This window comes from Ursus americanus, chromosome X (genome assembly GCF_024610735.1).
Source record: "Ursus americanus isolate L20-20 chromosome X, mUrsAme1.1.p, whole genome shotgun sequence".
In the NCBI taxonomy this organism is placed as follows: Eukaryota; Metazoa; Chordata; class Mammalia; order Carnivora; family Ursidae; genus Ursus; species Ursus americanus.
Window position 1 is genome coordinate 66,676,765 of NC_142164.1, and position 27,844 is coordinate 66,704,608.

Consider the following 27,844-nt stretch of genomic DNA (forward strand, 5'->3'; position numbering starts at 1 on the left):
CTCACGCACTCACCCTTATCTGTCTGATCTCTGCAGAAGGTTGATTTTGTGCTTCCTTGTCTGAATGCCCTCCTGCAGAGTTTCCTTTTTTTTTTTTTTTTTTTGCTGAGACTTGAGCCACAGGGTTAGCGCCCTCTGGTCCCGCCCCTTCCACAAGCCCTAGACTTTTTCCTCTCTGGCAGTGCTTGATGCCACAGAACAAAGCCATGAAGGGAGGGTTATCATCAAGTCTTACCATTTATTTCTTTATGGGGTTGAACAAGAGCAGAGAGGCCTCTGCCCCACAATGCAACAAAACAGAAAGCAGTACACGTACAGAGACTCTCACCGAAACACAGAGGCAGGGGAAGGGGAAACAACTGAATCATAGCCAGGTGAGGGCGGAAGGGAGGGGGCACTACTAGGAATCCAGCTTGGAGACTCAGTCATAGGAACTAGTGCAAGAAAGTTCTACTCATGAAGCACAGTGTAGAAAATGGCGTAAGAAAGCTGCCCAGCTCTGCTGCCTGTGACGCAGAGCAGGGGGCAGCTGGAGGGGTGGTGGAAGTTCTGGGTGGTGAGGTGGACAGGGACAGTTGAATGACTTCGAGGTGGAGTGAGGTGCCCCTTTCCCCTGCCACTGGGCAAGGCCCTGGGCTGGTCTGAGCCAGGGGTCTCCTGGGCACTTGGTGAGGGGGAAGAGAGGATGGGAGTCTCCAAGGGTCTGTTCTTTGGGGCCCTAAGGTCCCCCTTTGCTTCCCAGTCCCTTTTCCCCTCCTGAGGATGCAGGAGTTCGAAGGCAGGACCTAGGGTCTCTCACATCTACAGAAGCATCTGTGGAAAGGAGCCAGCACCTCTTCCCCTCCCCACCTGAAAAGAGCACTCTAGGGATGGGGCATGTGGCTAGGCCCGAAGTGCTGTGGGCCAAACGGGGGAGTGTGTGGGCAGGGCACAGGGGTTGGGGGAGGGACACAGGCTGTGACAAATGAGAAAACTGGCAGGGAAGGACTCCCCAGTCTCATGGAGCCTATTTGGGACCCAGCGGAGGTCCTTGAACGATTCCCTCTCTCCTGGGGTGGTCTCCCATCTCTCCCCTGCCAACCACTTCTGGCTGTCCCCTCCCCATCCCCTTCTTGGTTTCTCCGGAGTGCAGCTCCAGGCCCACCCCTCCCTTTCTCACTGGCATTGCAGCCTAGGACACAGGCCCTTCTGGGCACCGAAAGCCCCTTGGCCTGTCCCAGGAACACAGTTCTGGCTTCCTTTCTTGTCTGCTCCTATCGGCTTTTAGATGTCCCAGGCAATGTGGCCTCCCACTCCCAGGAGATCAGCACAAGGCTAAGAGCCCTCAAGAGGCTCCCGAGGCCTCTTTTCTTCTCTAGCCTAAGCAGTTCCGGTGTCTCAGCCAAGAGACAACAGCCCATTTTCTTTATTCAGTGGGTCCTGTAGCCTGTCTCTGGACCTTCTCCAGGAAGAGGCAGGGATGGCTGGATCAGGGGACCCACTTGTCTCTGGACCTTCTCCAGGAAGAGGCAGGGGTGGCTGGATCAGGGGACCCGCTACAGGGTGAGGAAGAGTCTGGTTGTTCCACAGTTGAGACAGTAACCCACAGGGTCTGGGATGGGAAGGGGCGAATACTCTTTGGTAGGCTGGGGATGGGGACAGGGTGGGGATGGGGGAGGCTCATCTCTGGAAAGCCCTGGGACAATGCCACCAGGTTCTCCTTCATGGAGGCCTGGGCTAGGACAGAATGAGGGTGTATGGGGACCCAGGCCAGGCCTGACCCACTGGGCTTAAGTCCCTCCTCCCCATGGAGATCAGAAATGGAATCATCTTTGGCCTCAAGGCCAAGATCTCCAGGGCAAGAGTGGCCCTTGGGAGTATGTGCACCTTCTGTAAGATAATGGCCCTTCAGACAGTGGCAGTCTGACCATGTGCTATCAGCCTTCTGTTTCGAGGCCCAACAACCGAGTTCCTGTGCTCTTTCCCCCACAGGACTCGTTATGCAACCCTTTCTGATTTGGGGAGCTGTCCTCGAGCTTGCCTCAACACTGATCATCCATCCTCCCCAAGCCAGGTGACTATAGACAATTCTGTCATCTCTCTAAGCTCTCGGCCCACATCTGTCCCCCTCCCCTCCCTTTCCCCTCTTCTTCTCTCCCCTCCTCTCCTCTCCTCTGCTCTCCTCTTCTTTGTTCTCATCTCTTTTCCCCTCCTCTCCTCTCTTCTCTTCTGCTCTCTTCTCCTCTCTCCTTCCCTCCTCTCCTCTCCCTTCTTCTCCTCTCCTGTCTTCTCCCTCTTCCCTAACTCCACTCGCTCTCACCACTCACTCTGTACCCCATTACTACCCCTCATTGCCTAGGGTGGTGGGACACAGCTTAACTGGGGCCCCGACCTAGCCACGACTGTGCGCACCTCATCTCCAAGCCTGGCACTTGCCTGTGGTGGCCCCACATGGGGCAAGGTGCACTGGAGCGGGAGGAGGGTCTCGGCACCGTCTGCCATTGCCTGTAGGGGTATGGGCAGGAGGGAATTAAGGATCGTGGCAACAAAAGGAATGCGGAGGGGGGAAAGAGCTTCTCCCCTCTGTGCCCCCCAACATTCCCTGCAGAGCCAAGGCTGGGTGAGCAGCCACCTTCCCTAGGGTCAGGGCTCTCAGCAGGAGTGGGTACTTCCAGCCCCCACTCCCCCCCTTTTTTTTTTGCTAAGCCCCATAGATGGGGACCTGGGGGGGCACCTGCTGCTCCTGCCTTTTTCTCCTGGATGAGTTTTGCAGCTTCCTGGGGCCCTCTGGCCGTTCTGTTGGAGCTGCTTTTGGGGTGGGGGTAGGTTGGGGGTGATGTGTGGCCCCCCCATTTCCCCCCGCCCCCCACCTGGTCCTATACCTCCCATGGGAGGAGCCCCTCCCCCTCCACCTGGGGGGCTGGAGCTGATGTCAGTGTGTGGTGGAGGTCTGTCCTCCCTCCCTGCTGTCACTCTTCCCGAGTCAGGCCCTCATCTAGGGCAGGCAGTGCCTCCAGCCCCAGTCCTCCACCACCCTGGCTGCTGGAGAAGGACACCATGGTATGGAGGAGCATGAGAACAAGGACATAGAGCCGGATCCTGCTGGGGCTGAGGCGGGAGCCCCCAGAGACCGGCAGCAGGGAGGGCTTGTGGCTGATGTGGCCTGGGGGGTCATGGCGGGGGTGGTAGTGGTGGTACTGTTGGTGGTAGTGGTGGAAATAGGAGTGGTGGAATTGCTGGTGGTGGGTTTTGGGGGCCTCAGTCTCCTTGAACTTCTTCTTCTCCGACTCACAGGAGACCCACTGCACGTCACAGCACTTGGTTTCTGGCCGCTTTGGCGAAGTATCCAGCAACCCTGCCAATGGATAAGGAAGGTGTGGTGGGGTGCTAAGGGGACAGATGGCTTTCCTAGAGAGGAGATTTGCAAAGCTGGGACTGTTCTGGTAGCCCTGGCCCAGACTCCTTTCGCCCGCCCCTTAGCACCTTCCCTTTCTGGATACTTCTCTCGCAGGGATCCCAGACAGTTTCTCGGGCATGTTGTGGATAGAGTTGGCCCCTGTGCTCTTTGCCCCTATTCCACTTGGCCCTGTCCCAACCTGGGGACCTCACTGCCAAATCTTCAAGGCACTAACCTTCTAATCTGACTTCCCTGCTGTCCTCCCTGCTCCCACACCCCCAACCTGGTGCCTGTCCTGGGCCCCCAGCCTCCTCCCTCCTCCCCAGTGCTCTGCCTTTACCTGTACAGATAAAGCCAGGAAGCCCTCCGTACACCATTTCCTCATTGTCAGGGAGTATAAAGGGACACCGGGTCTGCACCTCCAGGCAGTACTGCTTGCAGGGCACCCAGCGCTGACATTCCTGCTGGGTCACGCTGAAGTATTCGGAGCACAGCCAGGCCTTGTAGACAGCCTGTGGGGAGAGGAAAGAGCATCAGCCCAGGCACCAGCCCCTTCCTACCTCAAAGGAGAGGGATTAAGGAGGGGTGTACTTGCCCAATCACCCAATGTCAGGATCCAGGGGCCGGGGGAGAAGAAGGGTGTGTGTCAAGACCACTACATCCTACTCTAAAATCTCCCATCGCATAGCTCAAAGTCCCAGGGCCCCTAATCTGCAGTCCTCCAAGACACATTTTTTCATTGGTAAAATCACAAAATTACTCCTATATCTTACCGATCATCCCAGCCAACCCTACTATTTTAGTTGACCCAAGGAGGTATCCTGACTTGTCTAAAGTCACTTCTAATGTGGTAAATTTCAGTTCTGTTCAATTCAACAAACACTTCTTCGGCTGATGGGGTCAAGTTTGTAAATTCAAGAAAGAGATGGAAAGAATAATCCTTGCTCTACCTCATTAGGGTGTTATGTGGATCAAATAATATGACACATACGAAAATGTTTTGTAAACTCTGAAGTGCAATGCAAATGTGAGAGGTTAGTTTTAATGAAAACAGGCATCTGCCTTACCAGGCACCACATGTGTTTTCAAGCTCTACTTAATAATCCACGCTCTGTCCTGGTGGCTTCAGCTCTGGTGTGGGGCAGATACCATGTTTCATTCGGAAACGTTGCTTTGCAGTTTCACTTCATGGTATACTTTCTGTTCCTCATCTAGCCCACGCTTACCAGGCTCTGGGTCCTAGCTGAGGTTCCCTGATCTATACTCTGGCTATCATCAAGCCCACACTTTCTACACAGTAACACTGCTGACGTTTTGGACTGGACAATTCTTTTTTAAAAATTTTTTAAAGTGGTGCCTTGGTGTCTCAGTCGGTGAAGCGTCTGCCTTCGGCTCAGGTCATGATCCCAGGGTCCTGGGATGGATCCAGCCCCACATCGGGCTTCCTGCTCAGCGGGGAGCCTGCTTCTCCCTCTCCCTCTCCCCTTCCTTCCTGCTCGTGCTCTCTCTCTCTCTAATAAATAAAATCTTAAAAATTTTTAAAAAAACAACTAATTAATTAATTAAATTGAAGTATAGTTGACATACAATGTTACATTAGTTTCAGGTTTACAACATGGTGATCCAACAACTCTATGCCATACTCCCCACAAGCGTAGCTACCATCTGTCACCATACAACACTACTACAATACCATTGGCATTAATCCCTGTGCTGTGCCTTTCACTCCTGTGACTTATTCATCCCATGACTGAAAGTCTGTGTCTCCCAGTCCCCTTCACTCATTTTGCCCATCCCTCCGTCCCCTCCCTTTCTGGCAACCTTCAGTTTGTTCCCTGTATTTCTAGGTCTGATTCTGGTTTTTGTTTCTTATTCATTTGTTTTGTTTCTTAGATTCCACGTATAAGTGAAATCATATGTATTTGTCTTTCTCAGTGTGACTTATTGCACTTAGCACAATACCCTCCAGGTCCATTCATGTTGTCTCAAATGGCACAATTGCATTCTTTTTAGGACTTTTATTTTCATTCTTTTATATTCCATCACACACACACACACACAACCCATATCTTCTTTATCCACTTATCTCTCAATAGACACTGGGCTGTTCCATATCTTGCCTATTGTAAATAATGCTGGTATAAACATAGGGGTGCATATATCTTTTTGAATTAGTGTTTTTATTTTCTTTGGGTAAAAAGCCATGGACTGGATACTTCTTTGTAGCGGGAACTGTCCCGGGCATTATAGAACATTGAGCGACATTTCTTGACTCCACCCAGTAGTTGCCAGTCATAACCCCCTCCCATTTTTGTGACAACCAAAAAATGTCTCTGTCCATCGTCAAATGTCCCTGGGGGGTGGGTCAGAATCATCCCCCATTGAGAACCACTCGTCTAGCTCTTTGCTACTGAAAGTGTGGACCTGGACCAGCAGCATCACCATCATCTAGGAGTTTGTGAAAAGTGCAGAATCCCAGGCCCCACCCCAGACCTGCCATGTCAGCACATGCACGTTAACAGGAGGCCCAGGCAACTCTCGCGTATGGGGTTAGCCTTGCCCACATCCTCCCCATATCTTCAGGGGCACCTTGTCATAGTTGTTAGTCACAGCATAGTTTCTTAGATTTCAATGGGCCTCAGAATCCCCTGGGGTGCTTGTTAAATAGGCAGATTAGCTCCCTCCAATTCAGCTTCAAGAGGACTGAGGTGGGCTTAGGAATCTGCATTTTGAACAAGAGTCCTGGTCATTGTGCTGCTGGAAGCCTTTCGATCACACTGTGAACAACGTGGTCAGAGCTTCTTATGTTGACTTTAAACATTTACAGTAAAATACAAATAACTTCACTGTGGACATGAACTTTCACAGTGTATCCCCACAGCAGCCTTTTCCAAAGCAGGGGGTGGTGAAGGGGGGTGGTGGTGGGTGGTAGTGGGTTGTAGTGCAAATCAATCCCCTGAGGAACAAAGTGTTGCTTGGTGCTTTGATATCTCACTGGCATCTCACATTTAACATGCTCTAAATTGTACAGTGAAGTTCTTCATTTTTTTAAACTCCATATCTGCCCTTACTCCCAAGTTTCAACCATTTCAAGGAAGTGCCATGGCCAACTACCCAGGGATTCAAGCCAGAAACCTAGGTGTCAGCCTTTATTCCCCTCCTTCTGTGCACCCCCACATGCAGTCCTTCAGTGAGGCACACCAATTCCTACTCCACTTCCACAACTTTGTGTAGGCCACTATCTTCTGTTGCCTGTACAAGAGTCTCCTATTTGGCCTCCCCACCTCTGCTCTTCATCTTTCCCATCCACTGTTCACACAGGAGTAAGAGTGATCTCAAAACACCACCAGATTCCTATTACTCCCTTGCTTCAAACCCTTCAATGCATTTAGAATAAAACCCAAACCTTTGACCACAGACTTCAAGCCCCTGCATTACTTGGCTCCCATCTGTCTCTCCAAACTCATTTCCTATCTCTTCCTTCAAGCTCATCAAACTCCACATGTACACGCATAGGTTTTCTTTCTTTTCCTTGAACATACCCTACTACTTCTTCCTACCACAGGACCTTGGCTCATACTGTTCTCTTGGCTTGGAATGCTCTCCCCCCACCTTTTTGCATGACTAGGTCCTTCTCATCTTTCAGGTCTCAGTTCAAATATCACCTCCTCAGAGATGGTCTCCCTGACCCCTCTAGTTAGAGGATGCCTTCTCATTACTCCCTCTTTTTCTCAAGTGTTTCTTCACCACAAATATGACTTTGTCTGCATCCTCATTTTGTTTTTCTCAGTCAGCCTCACTAAAATGTGCAATGCATGAGAGCAGACATGGTTTGTTTTATTGACCATTATGTACTCAGCACAATATACATAAAAAATGTCTGCTGACTGAATGAACAGGGCAAGTAAATGAGGACATGTCCCTACTCTCAGAGAAATTCCAGTTTCATAGGTAGATGCATCTAATTTGAATCTATGGCATATGATATATACTGTAGGAGAGGTAAACCCCTGGCCATTGAGGGGAAGCAAATAGAACAGCTAGGGAAGATTTTGGCGAGAAGATAATAGTTTAGCTAGAACTCAAAGGATTTTAGATGGGATGGGTAGAGATGAAACCAAAGGGCATTCCAGGCTAAGGCGACAGCTTACATGGAAGTGTGGAGGTAAGTAAATTCATGGTGTGCTAAAAGAACAGAGTTTTGTATGAATGGAGTGGGAAGGGTACCAATCTCCTGTGGATGGACATTTAAGTTATTTCCAAGTTCTCACTATTATAAACAATGCTTTGGTGAATATCTTCATACACATGTCTTTTGCACACCTGTGTTAAATTTTATTATACAAGTTCCTAAAAGTGAAATTGTTGGGATAAAAGGTATGTGCAAAGGAATGAGAAGGGAATGAAAGGAGGGTCTAAAAGATCAAGTGAAGGTAAGGGGCAGGGTAAGAGAGAGGTGGACAGGTAAGAGGGGGGTTAAGGGGTAGAAAAGAGTGGCAGCAGGGTAGGGGGTACAAGGCAGGAGTGTGTAAGAAAGAGAGAGTGAGAAAGAGTAGGGAGTTGGAGGGTAAGAAATGGTGGTGATGAGGGTAGACCTGGAGAGGAAGAACAGAGTATAAGAGATGGAGGGTTAGGGAGGTAAAGAGATGTAGTGAGAGTGAGAGAAGTTGAAAAGTAAGGAAGAGCAGGGGTATAAGAGGGTGGGGACATCAGAGGGAGTAAGAGGGGGTTTGTGAAGAGGAGGGGTAAGAAAGAGGAAGTCCCAAAGATGAGGGTAAGAGTGAGCAGGGGAATAAAAGTAGCTGAGGAAGATGGGGATATAAAAAAAGCAGGGATGAGAAGATGGATAAGAGAGCAGTAGGAAGGTAGAAGAAATAAAAGCAAGGCAAGAAAGAAAAGGAAATGCCTAGAGCTAAGGGGCCCAGTGCCTCAGAGAACCCCCTCCATCTTTTGGAACCCAGGTTGCCAAGGTAAGGCTCTGTCCACAGCCATTGCCCCAATCTCGGCAGCCTGGACTCAGGGTTGTCCTTTTTTTTTTTAAATAATTTTTTAAATTATATTATGTTAGTCACTATACAGTACATCCCTAGTTTTCGATGTAAAGTTCCATGATTCATTACTTGCATATAACACCCAGTGCACCATGCAATACGTGCCCTCCTTAATACCCATCACCATCAGGGTCCTCCTTAATCCTCACCCCAAAGTGTGTGGAATGGCTCCTTCTTCCACTGATTGTGTTCAGAGGTCCCTGTAGGATTCTCCCTGGGCTCTTCCAGTTCAATATTCCTGCTCCTATGTGAGAAGGCCCAATTGGAGTTGCAGCCCTCCTCCCAGGCAACTGTGATTGGCCTACTAACAGACTATGGTTGCTGGGCACTCACCTGTATGCTCTGGGAGAGAGGGAGGGAGAGAGGGAGGCAGAGGTTGGGAGAGGGGTGGCCTGACAGTGGGAGTGTGGCCTTTCTCCTTAATTAGAAGACCCTCCCTCAAGCCCCATACCCCTTAGCCTGGGTCACCATGGCGACAAGTGGGTGAGCAGATTGCCTGAGGAGGACACCAGTCCTGTGGGTGGTTAGGCAGGAACAGGCAATGAGTTAATGAGGGAAATGGAGGAAGAGCAAAAAGGGGCTGAGTGGTAATCCAATTCTTGGCCTCATAGAGGGCCATCTGAGGCCACTGCTGGCTCACCTGCTTCAGAGGTGGCCTGGGGTCCTTCTCAAGTTAAAAGTCTGGCTCTCAGGGCCACCATCTGGTCAGTAAGCCTGCCTTAGTCTCTGCAGCCCTCTTCCCTTACTGGACCTAAGTAGCTCGCCCCAACTCATCAGTGTGAGGACTGGGCCAGAGAGCACCGTATGTTTGGGCAGTCATAGGGCGCGGCCTGAATAATCATGCATAAGAATGGGGAAGAGCTAGGAGAGCCAGGGTTAGGGAAGCTGTGGGACTTGATGGAGGTGGGCCATGTAGGGAAAAGGAAAAAATGTCTCAGAACCAGACAACAGTCCATTGGGAGACCCTTGGAGATCTCTTGCTCTAGTCTCTCAACTCTGGCTGCATATTAGAATCACTCAGTCTTTAAAAAATGCACTCCAGACAAACGAAGTCAGATTCCTTGTGGGTGGGACCCACACATATGTAGTTTTTCAAAACACCCTAGGTAATTTTAATACGCAGAGAACTATCAGCTTAGCCCTTCTACTTGCATTTTATAGATGAGGAAACTGAGGCCCAGAAAAGGGGGAATGACTTGTCTATAGTCACATAAAATAATGGCAGAGGGAGAAACTTGAAACCTGGTTTCTTGGCTCCAACTCCAGGGTTCTTCTTACTGGACAATTCTACCAATGACTTGTGAATTCCACACTTAGGGGCAGGACACACAAAGGCATACACAGGGAGGGTATCTGAGAACCAGGTTGTCTCTGGGCTTTCAGGCTCTTCAAACTCCAGCAGAAAACACTTCTTTATCATGTGCTGTCCTCTAAGCTTAACCATCCTGGACCCTCGAGGTAGTGGCAGAGGATGGGTGGGGTTGGAAGACTTGACCTGGCAGTGCCCTCCTTTTCCTACAGAACCCCCTTTCCCACCTCAGTCAGGCCACTGCTGGGCTCAATCAAGTTCTGGCTGCTGCAGCCAAGTTGCTATGGGAACTGGGAGGGGAAGGAAGCGGGGAGTAACTAGAGGGAACACCAATTAACCCAAAAAGGAAGCTGGGAAGGCTCTCCCACCCCTCCTCCCAACTGGGCCGCTAAGCCACTCTTAAAATGGGAGCAGGAAAGATGAGGGGGATCCCAAACCCTCCCAGGCTCTGCAGCTGCCAGTTTAGGGAGGACCAGGAGAACTTAGAAAGCCCTACCTTCCTGTTTCCTGGTTTGCACCCCTGGCCAGGGCACCCTCATCCCTACGCTCCTTTGTAAAGAAGTGTCTGACTTCTCCTGGCCCCCAGGATGCTGTGTGAATCTACACAAGTGAGTGTGTACACACGCAGAGCCCAAAGCCAAGACTCAGGGCCAGAAGCCACCCTGGACTCCTTGGTGTAAGAGCTGGAAAACCATCCAGAGAGAGGAGAGCTTCTGTTCTTGCCAACCAGAAAGTCGGCAGTTTCTTTCTTGGCTTCCAACTTGCTAATGTCCCTAGGGCCTGTTTCCCCATCCAAATCCTCCCTACAGACCTTCTCTTTATGGCTGCTTATTTTCTTAATGTACTCTTGGGACCCTTGGCCAGGAGCTGCAGCTGCAGAGCCTGTGGAGGCAGAGCAACACTCCGGGCTAGACTTGGGGATGAAACCCACTATCCACAGCACACAAGTAACCACCCCGCCCCCAAATTTTACCAAGGAGGAAACTGAGGCCCAGGAAAAGGGATTGGTTTAGCCATATCAGAGGCATGCAAGAAATCAGCCTCAAACTCAGGATTAAAACAGGTACTCCGACAACTAACTCCGTGCTCCATCAGCACACCTAGAATTTTGTGAGGTGCCTCCTTGGGCAGGGTCCAAAAAGAGCCACATGCTCCTATTCCTGATTCTGGGCTTTCAAAGAATTGGATCAGAACAGGGTAAGGTCAAAGTCAGTCTCCAATTCAGGGAAAGGAGATCATGGACATAACTCTGGAGACAGCTGTAATTCACTGGGATTGGCAGAGTCAGACTGGGATTAGAGGCATTACAGGGAAAATCCAGGTGGATGATATGGCTTTACTTAAGTGGCTATAAAAATAAGCAACAGCTTTCCTGCTTCAGAGAATGAGCAGTCATGGGTCCAAGTGGCCTGGCCTGACCTGGAGAAAAGGCAGGGGAGATAGTTGGAGAGGTGGCTAAGAACTTAAAGCCAGTGCAGTTCCAGAGGCACCTCACACCTCCAAACTTCCCAGGCCACCTGCTCAAAGGCCAATGGCTGGGTGGGCCTGGCTTGGCCAGGGGCAGTTTGATCAGTGGAAAAGTGTTGTTCCTAACGCGGGCGTAGCTCTTAAGGAGCCTAGATGATCCATATCAATCAGAAGAGCAGAGGATGCAGGTTCATGACCACTCCAGAATGGAAGGGACTGTGAGAATCATCACTTCCCTGTCTGCTGTTGGAATTTCCACTCCAACACCACTGCCAAGCACTGTTGTCACAGTGCGTTTATTCTCTCCTAGAGCAGCCTATATCTTCAGACAACTCTAGCAGTTAAAGAAGTTCTTTCTTCTTTCGAGCTGAGATAATGCCTCTCTGTGGCTTAACTCATGGTTCCTACTAGCTCTACAGTCAGCTTCCTGTCCCCCTGGCTAGCCCTGCAGTTATTTGTAAACTTCCCTGAGTCAGGTCTTCCCATTCATTTGTTCATGCCATGATCACTTTCTGAACATCTTCTGAGTATGTGGCGCTGTGATGAGGGGCTACATATGATAAAGATGAATAAGATAAGATTGCTATCTTCAAGAAGAAGGAGAGACAACCATGTGAATCAATCATTGTAAGTCACTGTGCTAAATAGTATGTACTTGGTACAGTGCTAGCGTAATGGGAAGAGTGATCAACTGTGTTTTGAAGGCTGAGGATAGGAAGACATCTCCATGTGGAGAAGGCTTGGGTTGGGGCTTGGAAAAAATTAGTAGAAGTTCACTAGGTGGAATAGGGCAGGAATAAGTGTACTTGAAGCAAAGGAATCAGCAGGTATAAAGGTCTGGAGGTGTGAGATAGTGCTGGGTTCAGACACTGTAAGTAGTTTATCTTAGTTAGAGGCTGCAAAGGGGAGTGTAAAGAGAGGTGAGGCTGCAGAGGAAGGCCATGACCATGTGATGATATGCTCTGGATGCCGAGGAGGAGGTGGGCTTCATCTTATAGGCAATTGAAAGCCTTTAATGAGTCTTGAATAATTGCTTTTTAAAAGATCACTTACCACTTTTGTGGCTAACTTTTCAGGCTATGTTTGAAAATGATGGATGTTGGAGTATAGGCATCAAGACTGCGGGTAGGGTGGCTAGTTAGGAAACTATTGCAGTAATTTGAGTGAGAGATGATGGGGACCTCAACTAAGGCAGTAGCAGCACAATTAAGAAATGGAGAGAAGGGGTGGATGTGAGAAGAGACATCAAGGAGGTAGAATCAACAGGATAACTTATGGAGGTAGGGAATGAGGGAGAGGGAGGATGACTACCAGGTTTCTAGCTTGGGTGGCAGGATGAATAGTAGTTTCATTCGTTAAGGAAGGGAAATCAGGAAGAGGAGTAGATTTGGGGGCGAAAATGATGAATTCTGTTTTTGACCATATTGACTTTGAAGTATATGTGGGTCAACTAGGTAGAAATGTCAAGGAGGTAGTTGGACATAATGGTCTGAGCTCAGAAGGAAGGTCTGGGCCAGAGATAAATCACCAAGGGATAAGGGGTTAATTATTAGAAAATGGTAGGACTATACTTTCCCCTACCCTTTGAAGTTAGGCATGACCCTGTGACTTACTTTGGCCAATGAAATGTGAATTGAAGTGACACAGATCACTTTTTGGGAGAAGCTTTAAGAGTTGGTATATGATGTGGCACATTCTCTTCCCTCTGCCACAGACTGTGGAAGCAGAGTTGAAACGGAACCTCCACTAGCCTGGGTCTCTTGGTGACTATCGTGAGCAGATGCTCCCTGCTAACCTGTTTTGGACATGTCCTGTGAGCAAGAAATAACTGTTTGTTTTGTTAAGCTTCAGATGATTAGGAGTTGTGTGTTGCTGCAGCATAACCTAGCTCACCCTGACTGATAAAGCAAGAGCAGAAGCCAAGGAAGTTGGATAATATTGCCTAGGGAGAGGGAGCACAAAGAGAAAAGGACCAACAGTGGATCCCTGGAAAACAGTAACATTTGAGGGAAAGGTGGAGGAAGGGAATCTGATGAAGATGGGGGAGTGGCCTAAAAGATTAGAGGAAAACAGAAAAGAGTAGCATTCTGTAAATTAGGGGAGGAGAGAGTTTCCAAGAAGAGGGAGTGGTCAGCAAATGAGGACTTAGAAACATGCTGGCAGTCTCACCATGGTGAGGACGATTTCAGTGGAGCAGTGGCGGCAGAAACCAGACTGTAGCAAATGTGAAGGAAGGCAAATGTGAAGGAAGAAAAATGGAGATAGCTATGTGTAGACCACTCTTCTAAGGAGCCAAACATTCCCAGTTTCTTTTCCTCAATTATTTCATAGGATGTGGTTTCTAGTTCTCTCTTCTATCCCAGTTGTTCATATTCAGATGAGTTCCTATTTTTCTGTGTCCCTTGCAACAGGACTCAATTCCCAAACAGAGTTTATCAAAACAGTCAAGTAGAAGTATCAGCCCTCCTGACCTGGAAGCTCTGTTTCTGTTAATGCAGCCTAAGACCACATTTGCTCTCCTGGGGACTATGTGGTGAATACCATTCTGGTAATTCAGTGGAGAGAGATGGAAAGAGATAGGCCTTCCCGGAGTGTGGGATCAAAGGCACAGCCTAGATCAAAGTCCCTGCAAGGAGCCCAAGCCTTCTGGTAAGACTTCTGTATAAATTAAATCCTTGAGACTGTAGGCTCCCTGAGGACAGGGATTGTATCTCACTTATCTGTGCATTGCCCTTAGTGTTTCACATGGAGCTAGGTATATACAAAACGTGCTTGCTAAGTACTTGAAATCTGAGCACTTGAAAATGAAGCCTCCAACAACTAGCCCAGACTGGAGTAAGGTGGAGAACTGCAATAAAAAGGTAGAAGTAACGGGTTATGTAAAGTTAATGTGTTTGCATGAATTTTACAGTTCTGATGGGGGAAATTGGAGATGTATTAGCGAAAAGTCATAGAGAACTAAGCAAAAAAGAGGCAAATATTAACTCCAGGAAAACAAGTTGACCAAGGAAGGAAATGTAATCAAGTATTCTATATGACTCAGCTGTGAACAATATTTATAGTCTTAAGAATGTAAAAATGGAATACTGTTAAAATCAGAAATTGTGATATGCCAATATTGGATGTATGAAGGGAGGGGAGTATGAGTGCACATACAGTGCTACTGGTAGTAAGAGAGCTAAATCCTCCTCTAATAAAATTAAGTCAATAGATATTTAAAACAAAAAACTCAAGGAATTGTAGTATTGGCATGCCATTTTGAAATGTGGGGATAAATATCAGAAGAAACAGCTAAGAGATTTGGAAATATTTAACTCTGAAGAGTGAGGCTCAGGGGTTGAGCAGAAGGCTTCTGTTTTAATTATAAGCATTGAAATCTATATTTATCATTTGAAAGTCATTAAATTATATACACACACACACACACACACACACACATATATATATAATTCACACACGTACACACACACTGATATTTAAAACAGACAAATCAAGAAATAGCAGTATTGGCATACCATTAGAAATGTGGAGATAAATATCAGAAGAAAAACGTAAGAGAATTTCAAGTGTTTGACTCTGAAGAGTGAGTATACATATGTAGCTTATACAGGTTTCTTAAAATTATGGACATATAATACTTTCATAAAATGAAAATGAAACAAAAAGATAAACTTACCTGCATCCATGAACCTCAAAAACAATAAAACATCTAAGACTTAATCTGACCAACCTCACCAGACTCAGTCCCAAAGCCCCAGGCCCTGCACTGCCCAATCCTGGATCATCTACTCCATCACCACTGCCTGGGCCATGGGCTTGGGCCAGGTCAGCTTAACAGGCCAACAGAACTAATGAGTGGTCCTATAGCCAGAGAGAGGAACTAATATGAGAGGACAGGAACTTTGGGGGCTTCTGTGCCCCATGGTTTTGCAGGACACCACAGGAATGTTGCCAGTGTGACAGTGACAGCTGTAGCTTCCTTTGAGCTGCACACAGACATGTGCAGCATAAAATCCCACTGCCCCCTCCCAGACACAGCTGTCTGCCACACATTGCTAGCCCTGGGCCCAGGCCCAGAAAGCAATCTCTAGCCTTCCACCAGGATCATTGTGAAAGCAGCTCCCTGACCCTGCCTTACCTCCTTCCCCAAATGCAGTACCTTGATAGACAGATGAGAGGCTGGGGAGAACAGAGACCTGATAAAAGGATCTGTCAGCCGTACTTGGTCTCTAGGGATGAGGTGAATCAAGGCTTTGGAGTCCTTCCATCTCTGCCTCTTTCTCTCCCCACCTAAGCATGTCTTTGTGCCCTTGCTCACTAGAATCTCACCAGTTGCCTTCTGGCTCCCAACCTCCCACTCCCACGCCAGACACTTCACCGCCTGCTCCCAAATTACCTTTCCCTTCTCCTAAGCAGTCCATCCCAGTGTTGTCAATCTCAATTGGGTATTCAACAGTCATTTGGATGAAACACATCTAATTAAGGTGAGAATAATACTGGCTGCCATTTATTAAGTGCTTGCTATATGCCAGGCTCTGTTCTAAGCAAGTGACATTTATTAACTCATTGAATCCTTGCAACCACCCCCTGAGGTGGAGACATATTTACGGGTGACAACAGGAAGGACCAGAGAGCTTACATAACTTGCCCAAAGCCACACAGCCAGTAATAATAATGGCGGCTACCATTTTGTGAGCATTTTCCATTCCATAGATACTGTAGTCTTAAGGTTAGCACATTGTATGCCATTTAAGCATTACAATGACCCTATTTCTTAATTTTCAAATGTGGAGAAAGTGAGGTTCCAAGAGAGTGAAAGAATATGTTTAAGGTCTCAACAACTATTTTATGGAGAAGACCGATTTCAAAGCCAGATTTACCAGGACTTCAGTGCCCAAGCTCTTATATGCCCCTTGGCTGGTCTCTCCATTTCACTACTACCACTGAAGGAATTAGCTCTTTACTCAAACAAATCTTTTTGATGGAATTTCAGGTCAAGTTGGAGAGAGATTTCTAGGACTAATTGGAAGAGTGATTTTCTACCATCAGTGTATTCAGCCCATTTCTTATATGAGTAAGGTTTTCCTTGTAAGGGGATGTGGGGGGGGGGAGAACATTTGGGCACTATGGGCTATACACGACCATTTCCACTCTCCCGTCAAAGCACTCCATTCCCACTTTCCTCTAAACACACACACAAACACATACCTTGGGAGAAGGAGATGTCGAAAAGAGGCAACTACTGCTCTGTTTCATCCAAACCCATCAGCTTCCTATCCAGAGCCTAAGGCTCGCTATTTCTGCTTTAATCTTTAGCAGCTGGCGAAGGGAGTGCAGCTGTCTCCCTGTAGAAGGGTTTTCTTGCCTTTGGACACTGGCTCTCCCGTTCCAGGTCCTAGCATTTAGGGGCTTCTGGAAATGTCTTGCCCTGGAAGATTCCAGTACAAGAGTCCATTCCCTCAGAAAGGCCTCAGGGCACTCTACCTAATGGCTCCTACCCAGCATGCCCCAGAAATGTCCGCATTGCAAAGCCTTTGCTCAAGTCAGAAGGAGAGTCAGCTAAAGCTGGTTTCTGATTCTGGCCCTGCCAGTGGCTAGCTTTGTGAACTTGGACAAGTCACCCATAAGGAGGCAGGGACTCAGCCACTAATTTGCTAGGTGGCTATGAGCAAAGTACTTTCCCTTTCTGGGCCTCAGTGTGGATCCAAGAAGGTAGTCCCTAGGGAGGCAGCATGTGTGCGAGGGTCAAACATCTTTAAACTCCATCCTGTGGTCAAATCCCATGTCTGCTCTTACCAGTTATGAGACCTCAAGCAAGTGACTTAAATTCCCTGATCTCCATTTTCTTCACATGCAAAATGGGGATAATAAAGGCACCTATCCTTGCCTTTCTATAAATTATGTCTGTTAAGCAACTAGCATAAAGCTTTACCTATAGTTTAATTGCCCAGCCGGAGATTGGGTAGTCCCACTGCCTTCTGGCAATCAAATCCCTGGATTTGACCTGGATTCAAATTCCAGCTCCAACTCTTACTAGCTGAATGACCTTGAGCTAGCTACTTAATCTCTCTGAACCTGTCTTCTCCTATGTAAAATGGGGATAAATATTCTTGGACTTCACAAGGCAGACGAAAGAATTAAGGGTCTGGGATAGTTCTTTTCTTTCCCATTCCCTCCTTTCAGCTCTAAGATTGAAACAACAAATGAGAAAAATAACTGCCACAAATGTGATCAGAAAAAGGTTAAAATCATTAATACCTATAAAAGAGTACATAAAAATCAATAAAAAACCACAAGACGCAAACAGACACAATTCACAAAATGGGCAATACAAATGGCCTATAACCAAGAAAAACAAATTTTTGACCTAAGGAATGCAAATTAAAAGCCAATGCTATACCATTTTTCACCCCCAAATTAGTAAAGCTTTAAAAATATGATAGTCAAGGCTAGAAAGGGGTGGTAAAGTAGTCCCACGCTTTTGGTGAAGTTATAGGCTAGACTAATCCTTGTGGAAAGAAATTTGGTGAGAAAGAAATTTGTATGTCAAGAGCCTTGAAAAGGTTAATACTCTTTGATTCTGTTAGACGAGTCCCAAATGTTCATCTTGTGGAATTAATGTTTATGCTCCCATTTGTATGCAAAACAAAGGAAAGAAAAAGTCATTGTGTGTGCAAATGTTTATGTAAGCTCAGAGACAGGGGCGGAAGGATACACACCAAATTGTTAACATCAGCGACCTCAGGGCAGTGGCTCTGGGAGGCTTATTCATGTTTTCTTTGTAAACCTCTGTATTGTTAGATTTGGTACAATGAGCGTGCAGTATTTTGTGATTTGAGAAACTCAGCAAAGTAGAGAAATAAGAAAAATATGATTGAGATAGCATTTATTAAAAAAGGAATCATAGATCTGACAGATTTATGAACAAAGATATTCATCATAGCGTCAATTACAATAGAAGTTGGAAGTAAAGTAAATATCGCATAGAGGACTACTTCAATAAATTGCACTATATTCATGTGATAGAATATTGTACACTCCTCAAGACTGATGTTTTTGTTTAATTACATGGAAAGATACTCGGTATAACTTTTAACAGTAACTGAAAAGAACAGGGTAAAAAAACTGTATGATTTCAACTATGTAAAAATAGGCAGTCATGTCTATTAGGGTGGCTCTTATCAAAACAGGGAAAATAGTAAGTGTTGGGAAGGATGCGGAGAAATTAAGAACCCTTGTGCGTGGCAGGTAAGAATGTAGAATGGTACAGCTGCTGTGGAAAACAGCGCGGTGGTTCCTCAAAAAGTTAAATGTAGAATTCCCATGCGATCCAGCAAGTCCGCATCTAGCTATGTACCTCCAACAATTGAAAGCCAGGACTTGAACAGATGCTTGTATCCCAAAGGCCGTAACGACATTATTCACAATAGACAAAAGGTGAAAGAAATGAAATCTTATGTCCACGCAAAGGCTTGTCCGTGAATGTCCAGAGCAGCTTTATTCGGAACTGCCCAAAGGTGGAACTAACCCAAGTGTCCATAGAGATGAATGGATAAACAAAATATGGTAGATCCAGACAATAAAATATTATTCAACCATAAAAAGGAATGAGGTGCTGATACAGGCCACAACATGGATGAGCCTTGAAAACATTACGTTAAATGAAAGAAGCCAGACACAAAAGGACATGTAGTGTATGATTCCACGTAGATGAGGCTCCTAGAGGAGTCAAATTCATAGAGAGAGAAGGTAGGATAGAGGTTACCAGGGGCTGGGGGAGGGAAGAATGCAGAGTTACAGGGTACAGAGTTACAGGGTACAGAGTTTCTGCTTAGGAGAATAAAAACCTTTTAGAAATGGATGGTGGTGGTGATTACACAACATTGCAAAGGCACTTCATGCACCTGAACTGGGCACTGAAAAGTGGTTAAAATGGAGAACTTTATGTTATGTCTATTTTAAGATACTGAAAAAACTAAACAGATATATATATAGGGGCGCCTGGGTGGCTCAGTCGGTTAAGCGTCCGACACTTGATTTCAGCTCGGGTCCTGGTCTCGGGGTCCTGGGATGGAGCCCCATGTCTGGCTCTGCGTTCAGTGGGGAGTCTGCTTGGGATTCTCTCTCTCCCCCTCCCTCTGCCTTTCCCCCACTCTCACTCTCTCTGTTTCTCTCTTTCTGAAATAAATAAAATCTTAAAAAATGATATGCCACAAAAAGACATATTTAGAAGGAAATACACTGTAACATTAAGAGTGTCTCTGGGACCTTTTACCTGTTATACTTCTATTTTCCAGAATTTCTCAGAGACCATTTTTTTTGTAATTGGAAAAATTTTTAAAGATTCTGAGTCTACAATTCTGGAGGACTGACTTGGTTGGAAGTTCTAGCTGAGGTGACCACTAAGCAGATATGTTCACCTTTCACAGATCTGCCAGGTTGCCAGGCTATCCAAATAATCGAATAAACTTACAGGAAATAATGGTAACTCCCACCACCATGCCTTGTCCCTCGGCAGGCAGGCAGAACTTGGTGAGTTGGCATTTCCTTCTACCGCCAAGAGAAGCCTAGCTCTCCCAGGCCAGGGCTCACCTAAACAGCGGCACGGCAAGTGGGTGTCCAAAGCTCAGAACAGGCCTCGGCAGGCTCTGGGGTGACAAGGTCTCACTGTTTCCACTACCAGCTCTCCCAGCAGGTGCCAGGTGGGGCTCAGGCCTGTGCTAGGCCTGCCTAGGAGGACCTCCTCCCCTCCTGCACCGGAGGAGGCTGAGAACAGAACAGTTACCTTCCTCCAGGCAGGAGGAGCCCGGCCCCTCCCACCTCCTGTGTAGAGCCTGCAGAGAAAGGGGGCAGCAAACACCACCCTTCCTAGTACCCATCCTCTGTCATTCTCCCAAGAGGATGCTGGTGACTGTCACTGGGTATCAAGGACAAGAGGCTGGGGGGCTGAACAAAGAGGATGTCGGTGGGTCCCCACTTTGCACCTGAGCCACTCCAGGGGGCCCCAAGCTGCCAGTAGGCCTTGCTGGACCTCTTCTGAGGTCAGGGTGGCCTTGCAGCCCAGTCTCTCAGCAGCCAGCTGGGCATTGATTCCGACAGCTGGAGGAGATCATTAACATTTTCTTTGTACACGTGTGCTCTTGGGAAAGAACAGACAGACCTGATTTTTTATCCCAGTCCCTCCACCTTTTGGCTATGTGGCATGGGTGGGTCACCTGACCTCACTGAGCCTCAGCTGTCTCATTTGAAAAGTGGGGATAATGACAGTACCTGCCTGCTGGGATGATTGGATTTAAATGAGTTTAGGGACACATAGAAAGCCCCTGTCATCTCGCCGGCACTCAAAAGCTTGCAGTTTTCTTTCCCCTTTTCCCTGTTCCACCCCTTTCTTCTTTGCTGCCTGTTTGCCCAGCCTTCTAGCCCAGAGACTTGTGGCCCGGGTTCCAGCTCCCTTCCCCAGGATCCGTTTGAACAGGAGTTTTGGTTCTGGCAGCTCCTGTCACTCTGTAGTAACTCCCTCCCTCTCCAGGGCCAGCTGCAGCTCGCCTGTGCCCTTGCACTCCCCTCTAAGCACCTACCTGGCTCAAGGTGTCAAAAATTCAGGCCTTCCTGAACCTGCTCTTATGCCTAGGGAGAAAAGTCTGATCCAGCATCCCTGGCTGCCCGCATGCATTCTGGTCTAAGTGCCTGTAGCCACAAGAGCACAACACACCCATTCCCCTGAGACCTCCCAGGTCAGCGTCGGTCAATGGTGCTTCTGGAAGCCTGTGTTTGTCTAGACCCCTCAGAAGCTGCCCCTGGCTTTCCAGTAAACACCTGCAGCTGGAATCAGCGTGTGGCTGAGACGTGAGCTAAGGTGGGGGTGGGGGGCAGGTTTGATGCCTGGTCTGCATGGCCACACAGCAGGTAAACAGCTTCCGAGGGTGGGAACACAAAAGAACTGCCCTGAGGGAGAAGATTTTCTAGGGCAAACTCCCACCCTTGAGCCTGAGGTGTCTTCCTACAACCCCACCTACACATGAAGGGGTGGGGGTGCCCTTTCCATGAGGTACCAATGCCTGGAGAGGAGTCGACATGCACCCATAGGACTTAGACGCGCCCTCTCGGACTTGTGAGGTGTTCAGAGATCTCTGACCCTCTTTTATTCTCAGCCCCTCCCACTGTCTTCCCTTCCCTCACCCCCGCCTCCATTGCCTCCACTGTGTTCAGCAGACTCTTCCAGCCAGACCATGAGACTAGGTGGGAGGCTGCTGGGCTCCCTTCCTCCACCTAGCTCCCCCCACCCCCACCTTCAGGAGATACCAGTGTATCCTTCCTGGAGGTTCCCGTTGCTATGGTGACTATAGTAGTCAGGCACCAGCCTGTGGGAAGGATGGGAAGTAGCCATGAAGAAGACTGTGTGTCCGTGTGAGTGTGTGTCTGTGTCCAAGTGTATGTGCATGCACACGTACACATGTCCGCTCTGAGCAGGGAGGGGAGAAGGCAGGGAGGACACAAAAGCAGAAAGGGAGAGGGGGAGGCAGGGAGGGGACAGAAGAGGGGACCAGAAGATGGAAGGGGAGGCATGAGAAGGCACGGGGATAAGGGAGGTGCAGTGTGAATGGGGTGTGAGAGATGCAAGGGGTGAGGGGGCATGGAGGTTATCAAGGGCAAGAGGTACAGTGCAGGGTTCAGGGGGGGATTGGGGGGAGGCCAGAAGAAGGGAAAGACATGGGGTAAGGATTGGGAGGGGTATGTGGTAGAGGTGGGTGATGAGGGGAGGGGAGTGGGATGGGAGATAGGGCAAGGGGCTGGAGGTAACTGCTGGGAGAAGTGGGGGTTGGAGGAGTGTAGGGGTGAGGATTAGCAAGTGAGGTGTGAGGTATGGTTTGGGAATGGTCTAGGGCGATCTTCTAAGAGGAGATCAGAAAGGTTGTGGGGCCACTGGTATGTGGATGGGGGATATTGAGTGTGGGCTAAAATTTGGGAAGACTATGGGGGGCGGGGTGGGTCAGATGGGGGTGAGGTGGTCTGGAGAGGTGTGGGCAGCATGAGGTCACTTTCCCCCTCCCACACTTAATCCACCATAACCTTGTCTGAGCTATGCACATTGCCTCTTCTCTGTCCCCGCGTCCTTCCGGAAGCCCAATGCTCACATTCCTGGGCAATGAGCTTCTGGATTTAGAGGCTCCTCCTCAGGGGAGGCTTTGCCATGCTTCCCAGGAGGCCACGTCTTAACTGCCTCCCCCTTCTTCCAGCCCCCTGCCCCTGCCGCCCCAGCATGGAACAGAGCACCCTCTTTGCCTGTGAGAACCCTGGGTCAGGGAGGCCGACTGTGGGGCTCGACTCCTGGCCTGCAAGCTTGGGTGACAACAGGGACCACTGCCAACTTATAGCATCTGCCCTTTGCCCCGTGACCTGAGCTCCCTGCTCTCAGCATCAGTGTTAGCCCAGGAGTCCTGCTTGGCAGGAAAGCTGTGGCAGGTGGGAGGAGAAAGGAAGGCAGTGAGGCAGAAACAGCTGCCAGCCGGAGTGAAAGAAGAGCAAGGCCCCAACGGGTATGGGCAGAAGGTGATGCATTGGCTCTGGCCGTCCCCCCTCTATGTGGAGGTGTCAGGCCCCTCGCCAGCCCCTCCCATCCAATGCCACTGTTCTGGGAGCAGGCTCTGCTCAGGGGCCTAAACCCCGCACTGAAACAGACCTCAGAGGTCACCTGTCCAACTCCTCCCATAACCTGGAGTTATAGCCGTCACCACAGCATTTCCTCCAAGGGTCTGCCTGAGTCCGGCCACACGTTTGCCGGGAGCAGGAGCTTACTTCCCCTGAGGGCAGTCTGTTCCCTCTTTGGAAGGAAAAAAGCTGCTAACTGAGCCACTCCGATGTGCCAGGCCTAGGTGCTGTGCAGACTTGTCATTAATAATGGCCTCACAGGGCTGTTATGATGGATTAGCTCCAGTTTACAGATGAGAAAAGTGAGGCTCTGAGAGTTGAAGTCCCTAGCTCAAGGTCACACAGGGAGCAGATAAAAGAGCTGGGTTTGATCCCAGGACTTTGGAACTACAAAGTCCCTATGGGGGCTAAGCAGGACATGCTTCTTCTGAACCATGACAACTCTTCTGGGGTTTGAAGTCAGAGATCACATCCTCCTGAGTCTCCTCATCTCCAGGGGAAACAGCTCCTTCAACTCTATCCAGGAGAACCTGGGTTCCAGCCTCCTCCCCACCCGCTCAGTGTGAGATCCAGAATGAAACGCACAGTCTGCCAGGTGGGTTCAGGCCTGTCCAGAGCAGAGTAGAATTATCACATCCTTCCTTGGCACCAACCTTTACTTCTGTGGCCCTATAGCTGGTAAGAGAGTGAATTGTCCTTCTCTTGGGCTTCTATCCCTTCTTGGATCAGAACTCTGAGAGAAGAAGCCAGGGTTTTGTTTTCATTTCCACCACTCCCCGTAGTCACAAGGTCCTAAATTTTAAGTGGGAGACGGGCAGAGGTGGGGGAAGAGGGGACAGGGGACGGGAACCAGGCAGGGGCATGGCAGGGCTGGGAGGATGGAGAACTGTGGGGGGGGAGGTGAGGTGTCTGTCTGGCAGGGCTGGGAGGGCCGGCCAAGGGGAGGGGGAGGGGAGGGCTTCAGGGCTGTGTGCACAGGGAGATAAGTGCCTGGTGGAGCACTGGGCTGGGGTTGGCAGAGGCCAGGGTGGGGATGGGCATCGGCCTGCCTAAGTTAACATCCCTTGTTGTGTGAGAGGAAGTCAGTCGCACATTAAGGAAATGTTGCAGCTGGTACTAAATTGGGAGGTGTCACAGGCAGCAGTGAGGACAGGTATGATTCGTGGGGCCCTGCATGGCCCAAAACAGGGGCAGACACTGCCGAAGGAGAGAACAGGGTTTCTGGAGCTGCCCAGGAAAGATCTGACTGAGACACTCAGGACAGGGCCCCAGGGATGGGGGTCACCTGGGCCTGCAGCAGCGGCTCCAAGCTTGGTTTCCAGAAGTAGAGGAAGCCTCCTCATCCTGGCCTGGGCTATGGGCTCTCCACCTGGTGGGAAGCTTTGAGGTTGAGGCGTCATCTCCAAGGGATCCCATCTGGGGTAGGGGCTAGACAGAAGAGGGCTTGGAGCCTGGGGGCAGGCCTGGGAATGGGCAAAAAGGACCGGGATAGAGGTAGAGTGGTGGGGTGAAGGGAGGGAGGCTGTAGGTAGGAGCAGAGCAGGGCTGCCTTTTCCCTCAGTGCCCATAATACAGCTGGAATCCAGAGTCCTGTGGGTCTAGGCCTCAGCTGAGGCAGCGAGCGCGGGAGAGGAGTGGGAGACACCAGGAGGAAGCAGGCACTGCCCTTCTCCCAGCACAGCTGGCAGCAAGAGAGCAGGCGGAGTTCACTTGAGAGGGAGAGCAAGAGAGTGACAGTGACAGCCACAGCAGCAAGGAGACAAAGGAGAGCAGGGAGGGCCCTGGCCATGGGGAACTCGATGGGAGGCTATGGCAAAAGCATGCCTCTACTCCTCTGCAGAATGTGCAGGTTGGAGGCCTGGCACTCCTGCTCGTCAGCTAAGCGACCTCAGAGGGCAAACTGCTTGGTCCCCCTGCACCTCGGTTTCCTCGTCTGTCAAATGGGGATAATGGTGCTGGTATCGCCATCCTCCCTGGGCAGTTGTGATCTCGTAATATCTGTGAGAGAGGTTAAAACCCTAAGCCTAACACCCATGTCAGGGGTTATATTATTACTACAAAACACTATCAGCTCTCTCTTCCCATTGATCTCACAAAAGACTCAGGATGTGGACAGAGCAAGGATTATGGGTCCTGTGTCCCAGATGAGGAAATGGGAGCTTAGAGAAGTGAAGTGACATGCCCAAGGTCACACTGCTAACAAGTGGTGGAGGTGATGCGGTCTCCGGAATCCAAGACATCAGCTGTCTTTCTCCTCCATCAAAGTGCTTGGGAAAGATAATTAATACGGGGGATTATCATTGAGTGTGGGATCAGACTGAGCTTGGAGCCAACTACAACGTGGGAAAAAAACCCATGGGAAAGTTGTGGCATGGTCTCTCACTCATCCCGGTGACCAAAGGGAAGGAGAAGGATTGGGGCTATGGGGCTGGAGGGAGGGCCACAGAGAGAGACATCCTTTATTCCATCTGCTGTGGACCACATCCCTCTGCTCTCACTGAGTGTATATCTGTGACTGACATCGAGGGTGTGTGTGTCTCTCTCTATGACAAAATGTGTCCTTCTTCATGTGACAGTTCTTCCGCCTGCCTGGGTGTCTCTGGCATCATAGGAGCTATGCGTGTGTGTGACAGGGTGTCTGCCTCTCTGAAACTGTTTGTGGGTGTGACGACCTCTCTCGATCTCTGTATGACTTTGCCTGGGGTGGTGGTGGTGGTGTATGGCAGTGTGTGTTTGTCTATCTGTCTGTACACCTTTAAGAAGTGGAATATCTCATTTGGTAGTGTGAGTGAGGCAGTGAGTCAGCTGAGGCTGAGGGAGGCGGGAGGGAGACTGCTAGGTTACGAGAACAGGAAAAAGGAGAATGAGAAAGTGAAGTCAGGAGCAAGGAGCCACCCCTTTCCTCCCCAGTCCCCTGCCCAAATCCTTAAGGAGCCCACCAAGAGCGTGGCACCCTGAAGAAGTCCACAGGGGGCATGTTAGTTGGAAAGGGGCACTTTCTGCCCCTCCCCAAGGCCTCAGAGGGAGACAAGCTAGGATAGGAGTCACTGTCTCCCTCTCCAGCTCTCAGCCCCCCGCTCTAGGAGGAGTGAGGCCACCACCCCACCTGGTCTCCTCCTCACTTGACCCTTTGACCTTGCTATTCTCTTTTCTCCCAAAGGCAGGCCACCTGGCCAAGCTGAGCAAACAGAGCAGTAGCATCACATCCCAAATGTTTACAGCCGCCATGCACCTATTGTCCAGAATGACCCTGCCGAGGGTCAGGAAGTTTCTCCATACCCAGCTCTGCCCTAGGCAGGCGCGTTCTGCAGTGGCCTCCCCTCCCCTCTGGATGCCTGTCACCAGCAGCCAGACAGCCGGCTTTCCCTCCACTGCTACCCCAGTGTGCTGGGAAGGCACTGGGAGTTTTGTAATGCAGCAACCGCCAGTGGCCCTCCCACCAGCCGCTGTACCCCGTTCCCCAACTCCTTTTATCAGGGAAGAGGAGCTGGCAGGTTCCCTCCTTGGGAGAAGACAGGCACCCCTGGGCTCCAACTCAGGTCATATAAGGTCAATAGAGCTGAGTGCCCCACCGGCAGGAATGCCTCTTCTCTCACCCACTGGCAAGGGCCACAGGGTGAGGGTTAGGTTGCCAAATATTTTTCCTTCCCCCTTTGGCCTTCCCCCTGCACCAGTCAGTCCCAGGACTTTCAACACCGGCTCCGGAAAGGAAGGGGCACCCCTGGCTGAGGCTGGAGGCCGGGGGCGGGGGTGGGGGTGTGGGTGTGGGGAGCGATTTGCCAGATCCCTCTTTCCGCCCCTTTGCCCATGACCCCTCCCTCCTCATGCAGGGGCGGGGCGCCAGGAAGCCCCAGTCCGAAGGTGCCCAAACCCGGAATTAATAGAAGTTGGCCGGGTGGTTAACTGACCTGAATCCCTGAGGCACCCTTCTCTGGGGAGGGTCCCAAGGTAGCACTCGTAGTGCCCTACTGTGAACGGTGGGGATGATGGGAGGAGGTGAGGTGGAGAGAGGGGGGAGACCTCCTTTTCTCTGCGGGTCCCACCGCCACCGCTCCCACCGCCGAGGGAGGTGTTGTGCCCGTGGATGCCAGTCCCTACCTTACAGCCTTTTGTGCAGGACCGGATTGAGTACTCTTCTGCCTGTAAGTATTTATGCAGCACGAGGTCGAACTCGTCATATTTTTCCTGAGCATGTCGGTCGAGCCGCTGGTACGCCTCGATACAGTTGCTACACACCTCCCAGGCCCCGGATCCCGGGCTGGCCACCACGGCCAGCAGGTCCCCCAGCAGAGTGTCCAGGCTGCAGTCCAGGCTGTCGGGGCGGTCCATGCCCAGCAGCAAGTCCCAGACCGTGTAGGTGTCGCAAAAGGAGAGAGTGAAGTTCCGAAAGTGGCCTTTGAGCAAGTTTTTTTTGGCGGAGGGGAACTCGGCCGGGGCACGGGAAGGGGAGTCAGGGGGCCGCAGTGGGGGGGCTGGGGTAGTCGGTTCAAAAAGTCTCTGCAAAGATTGCAATTTGGTGCAAGCTGCGTCCAGCCCCGTGGGCTCTGGGACGCCACCGCAGTCCGGCCTGGGACCGGCAGCGGGGGCGGCTTTGGTCAGGTTGCTGTATTGGGGGCCGCAGGTGCCCGGTGGCGCGCTGGGCTCGCCAGGCGGCGGCGGCGGCAGGGGCAGCACCGCGCGAGGAGGCATCGGCTGCCGCTCCCGGCCGGTCCCCCAGGGCGGCCGCATGGCGCTGCTCAGCTCCCTGGCCCGGGGCCGGGCCCCCGCGCACAGCCACAGATGGTCAGCGAGCAGCACGGTGAAGAAGAGCAGGGACGCCAGGGACAGTCGCCATCGCTGCGCCCGCTCAGAGTCAGCGCAAGGTTTGTCGCTCGGCCTGGGAGCCCAGCAGCAGCAGCAGCAGCAGATAGTCAGCGCGGCGGCGTCTTTCCCGGGCCACATCCAAGCGCCCCTGAACATATTTCAGGGGGGGGTCCGGGCTGGAGGGATCAG

General features: G+C 50.1%; 1 protein-coding gene across 1 annotated transcript; it reads right to left on the bottom strand.

Moving 5' to 3' along the window:
• Nucleotides 1–224: 224 nt before the first annotated feature.
• NALF2 (NALCN channel auxiliary factor 2) lies at nucleotides 225–27,844 on the bottom strand. The gene is made up of 3 exons (XM_087860257.1): nucleotides 26,951–27,844; nucleotides 3,717–3,888; nucleotides 225–3,334 (listed from the first exon to the last, which is right to left on the bottom strand). Exons 1-3 carry the CDS (start codon nucleotides 27,809–27,811, stop codon nucleotides 2,949–2,951), a joined length of 1,419 nt encoding a protein of 472 aa, XP_087716383.1. The 5' UTR covers nucleotides 27,812–27,844; the 3' UTR covers nucleotides 225–2,948.

What these genes read in the sequence shown, in the direction of transcription:
- NALF2 (XM_087860257.1), bottom strand. Translation starts at nt 27,811, where the DNA reads ATGTTCAGGGGCGCTTGGATGTGGCCCGGGAAAGACGCCGCCGCGCTG. An exon ending in CCTGCACAAAAGGCTGTAAG is followed by an intron (nt 3,889 to 26,950) that starts GTAGGGACTGGC and finishes CTCTCCCCACAG; the next exon opens with GCTGTCTACAAGGCCTGGCT. An exon ending in TCCTGGCTTTATCTGTACAG is followed by an intron (nt 3,335 to 3,716) that starts GTAAAGGCAGAG and finishes ATCCATTGGCAG; the next exon opens with GGTTGCTGGATACTTCGCCA.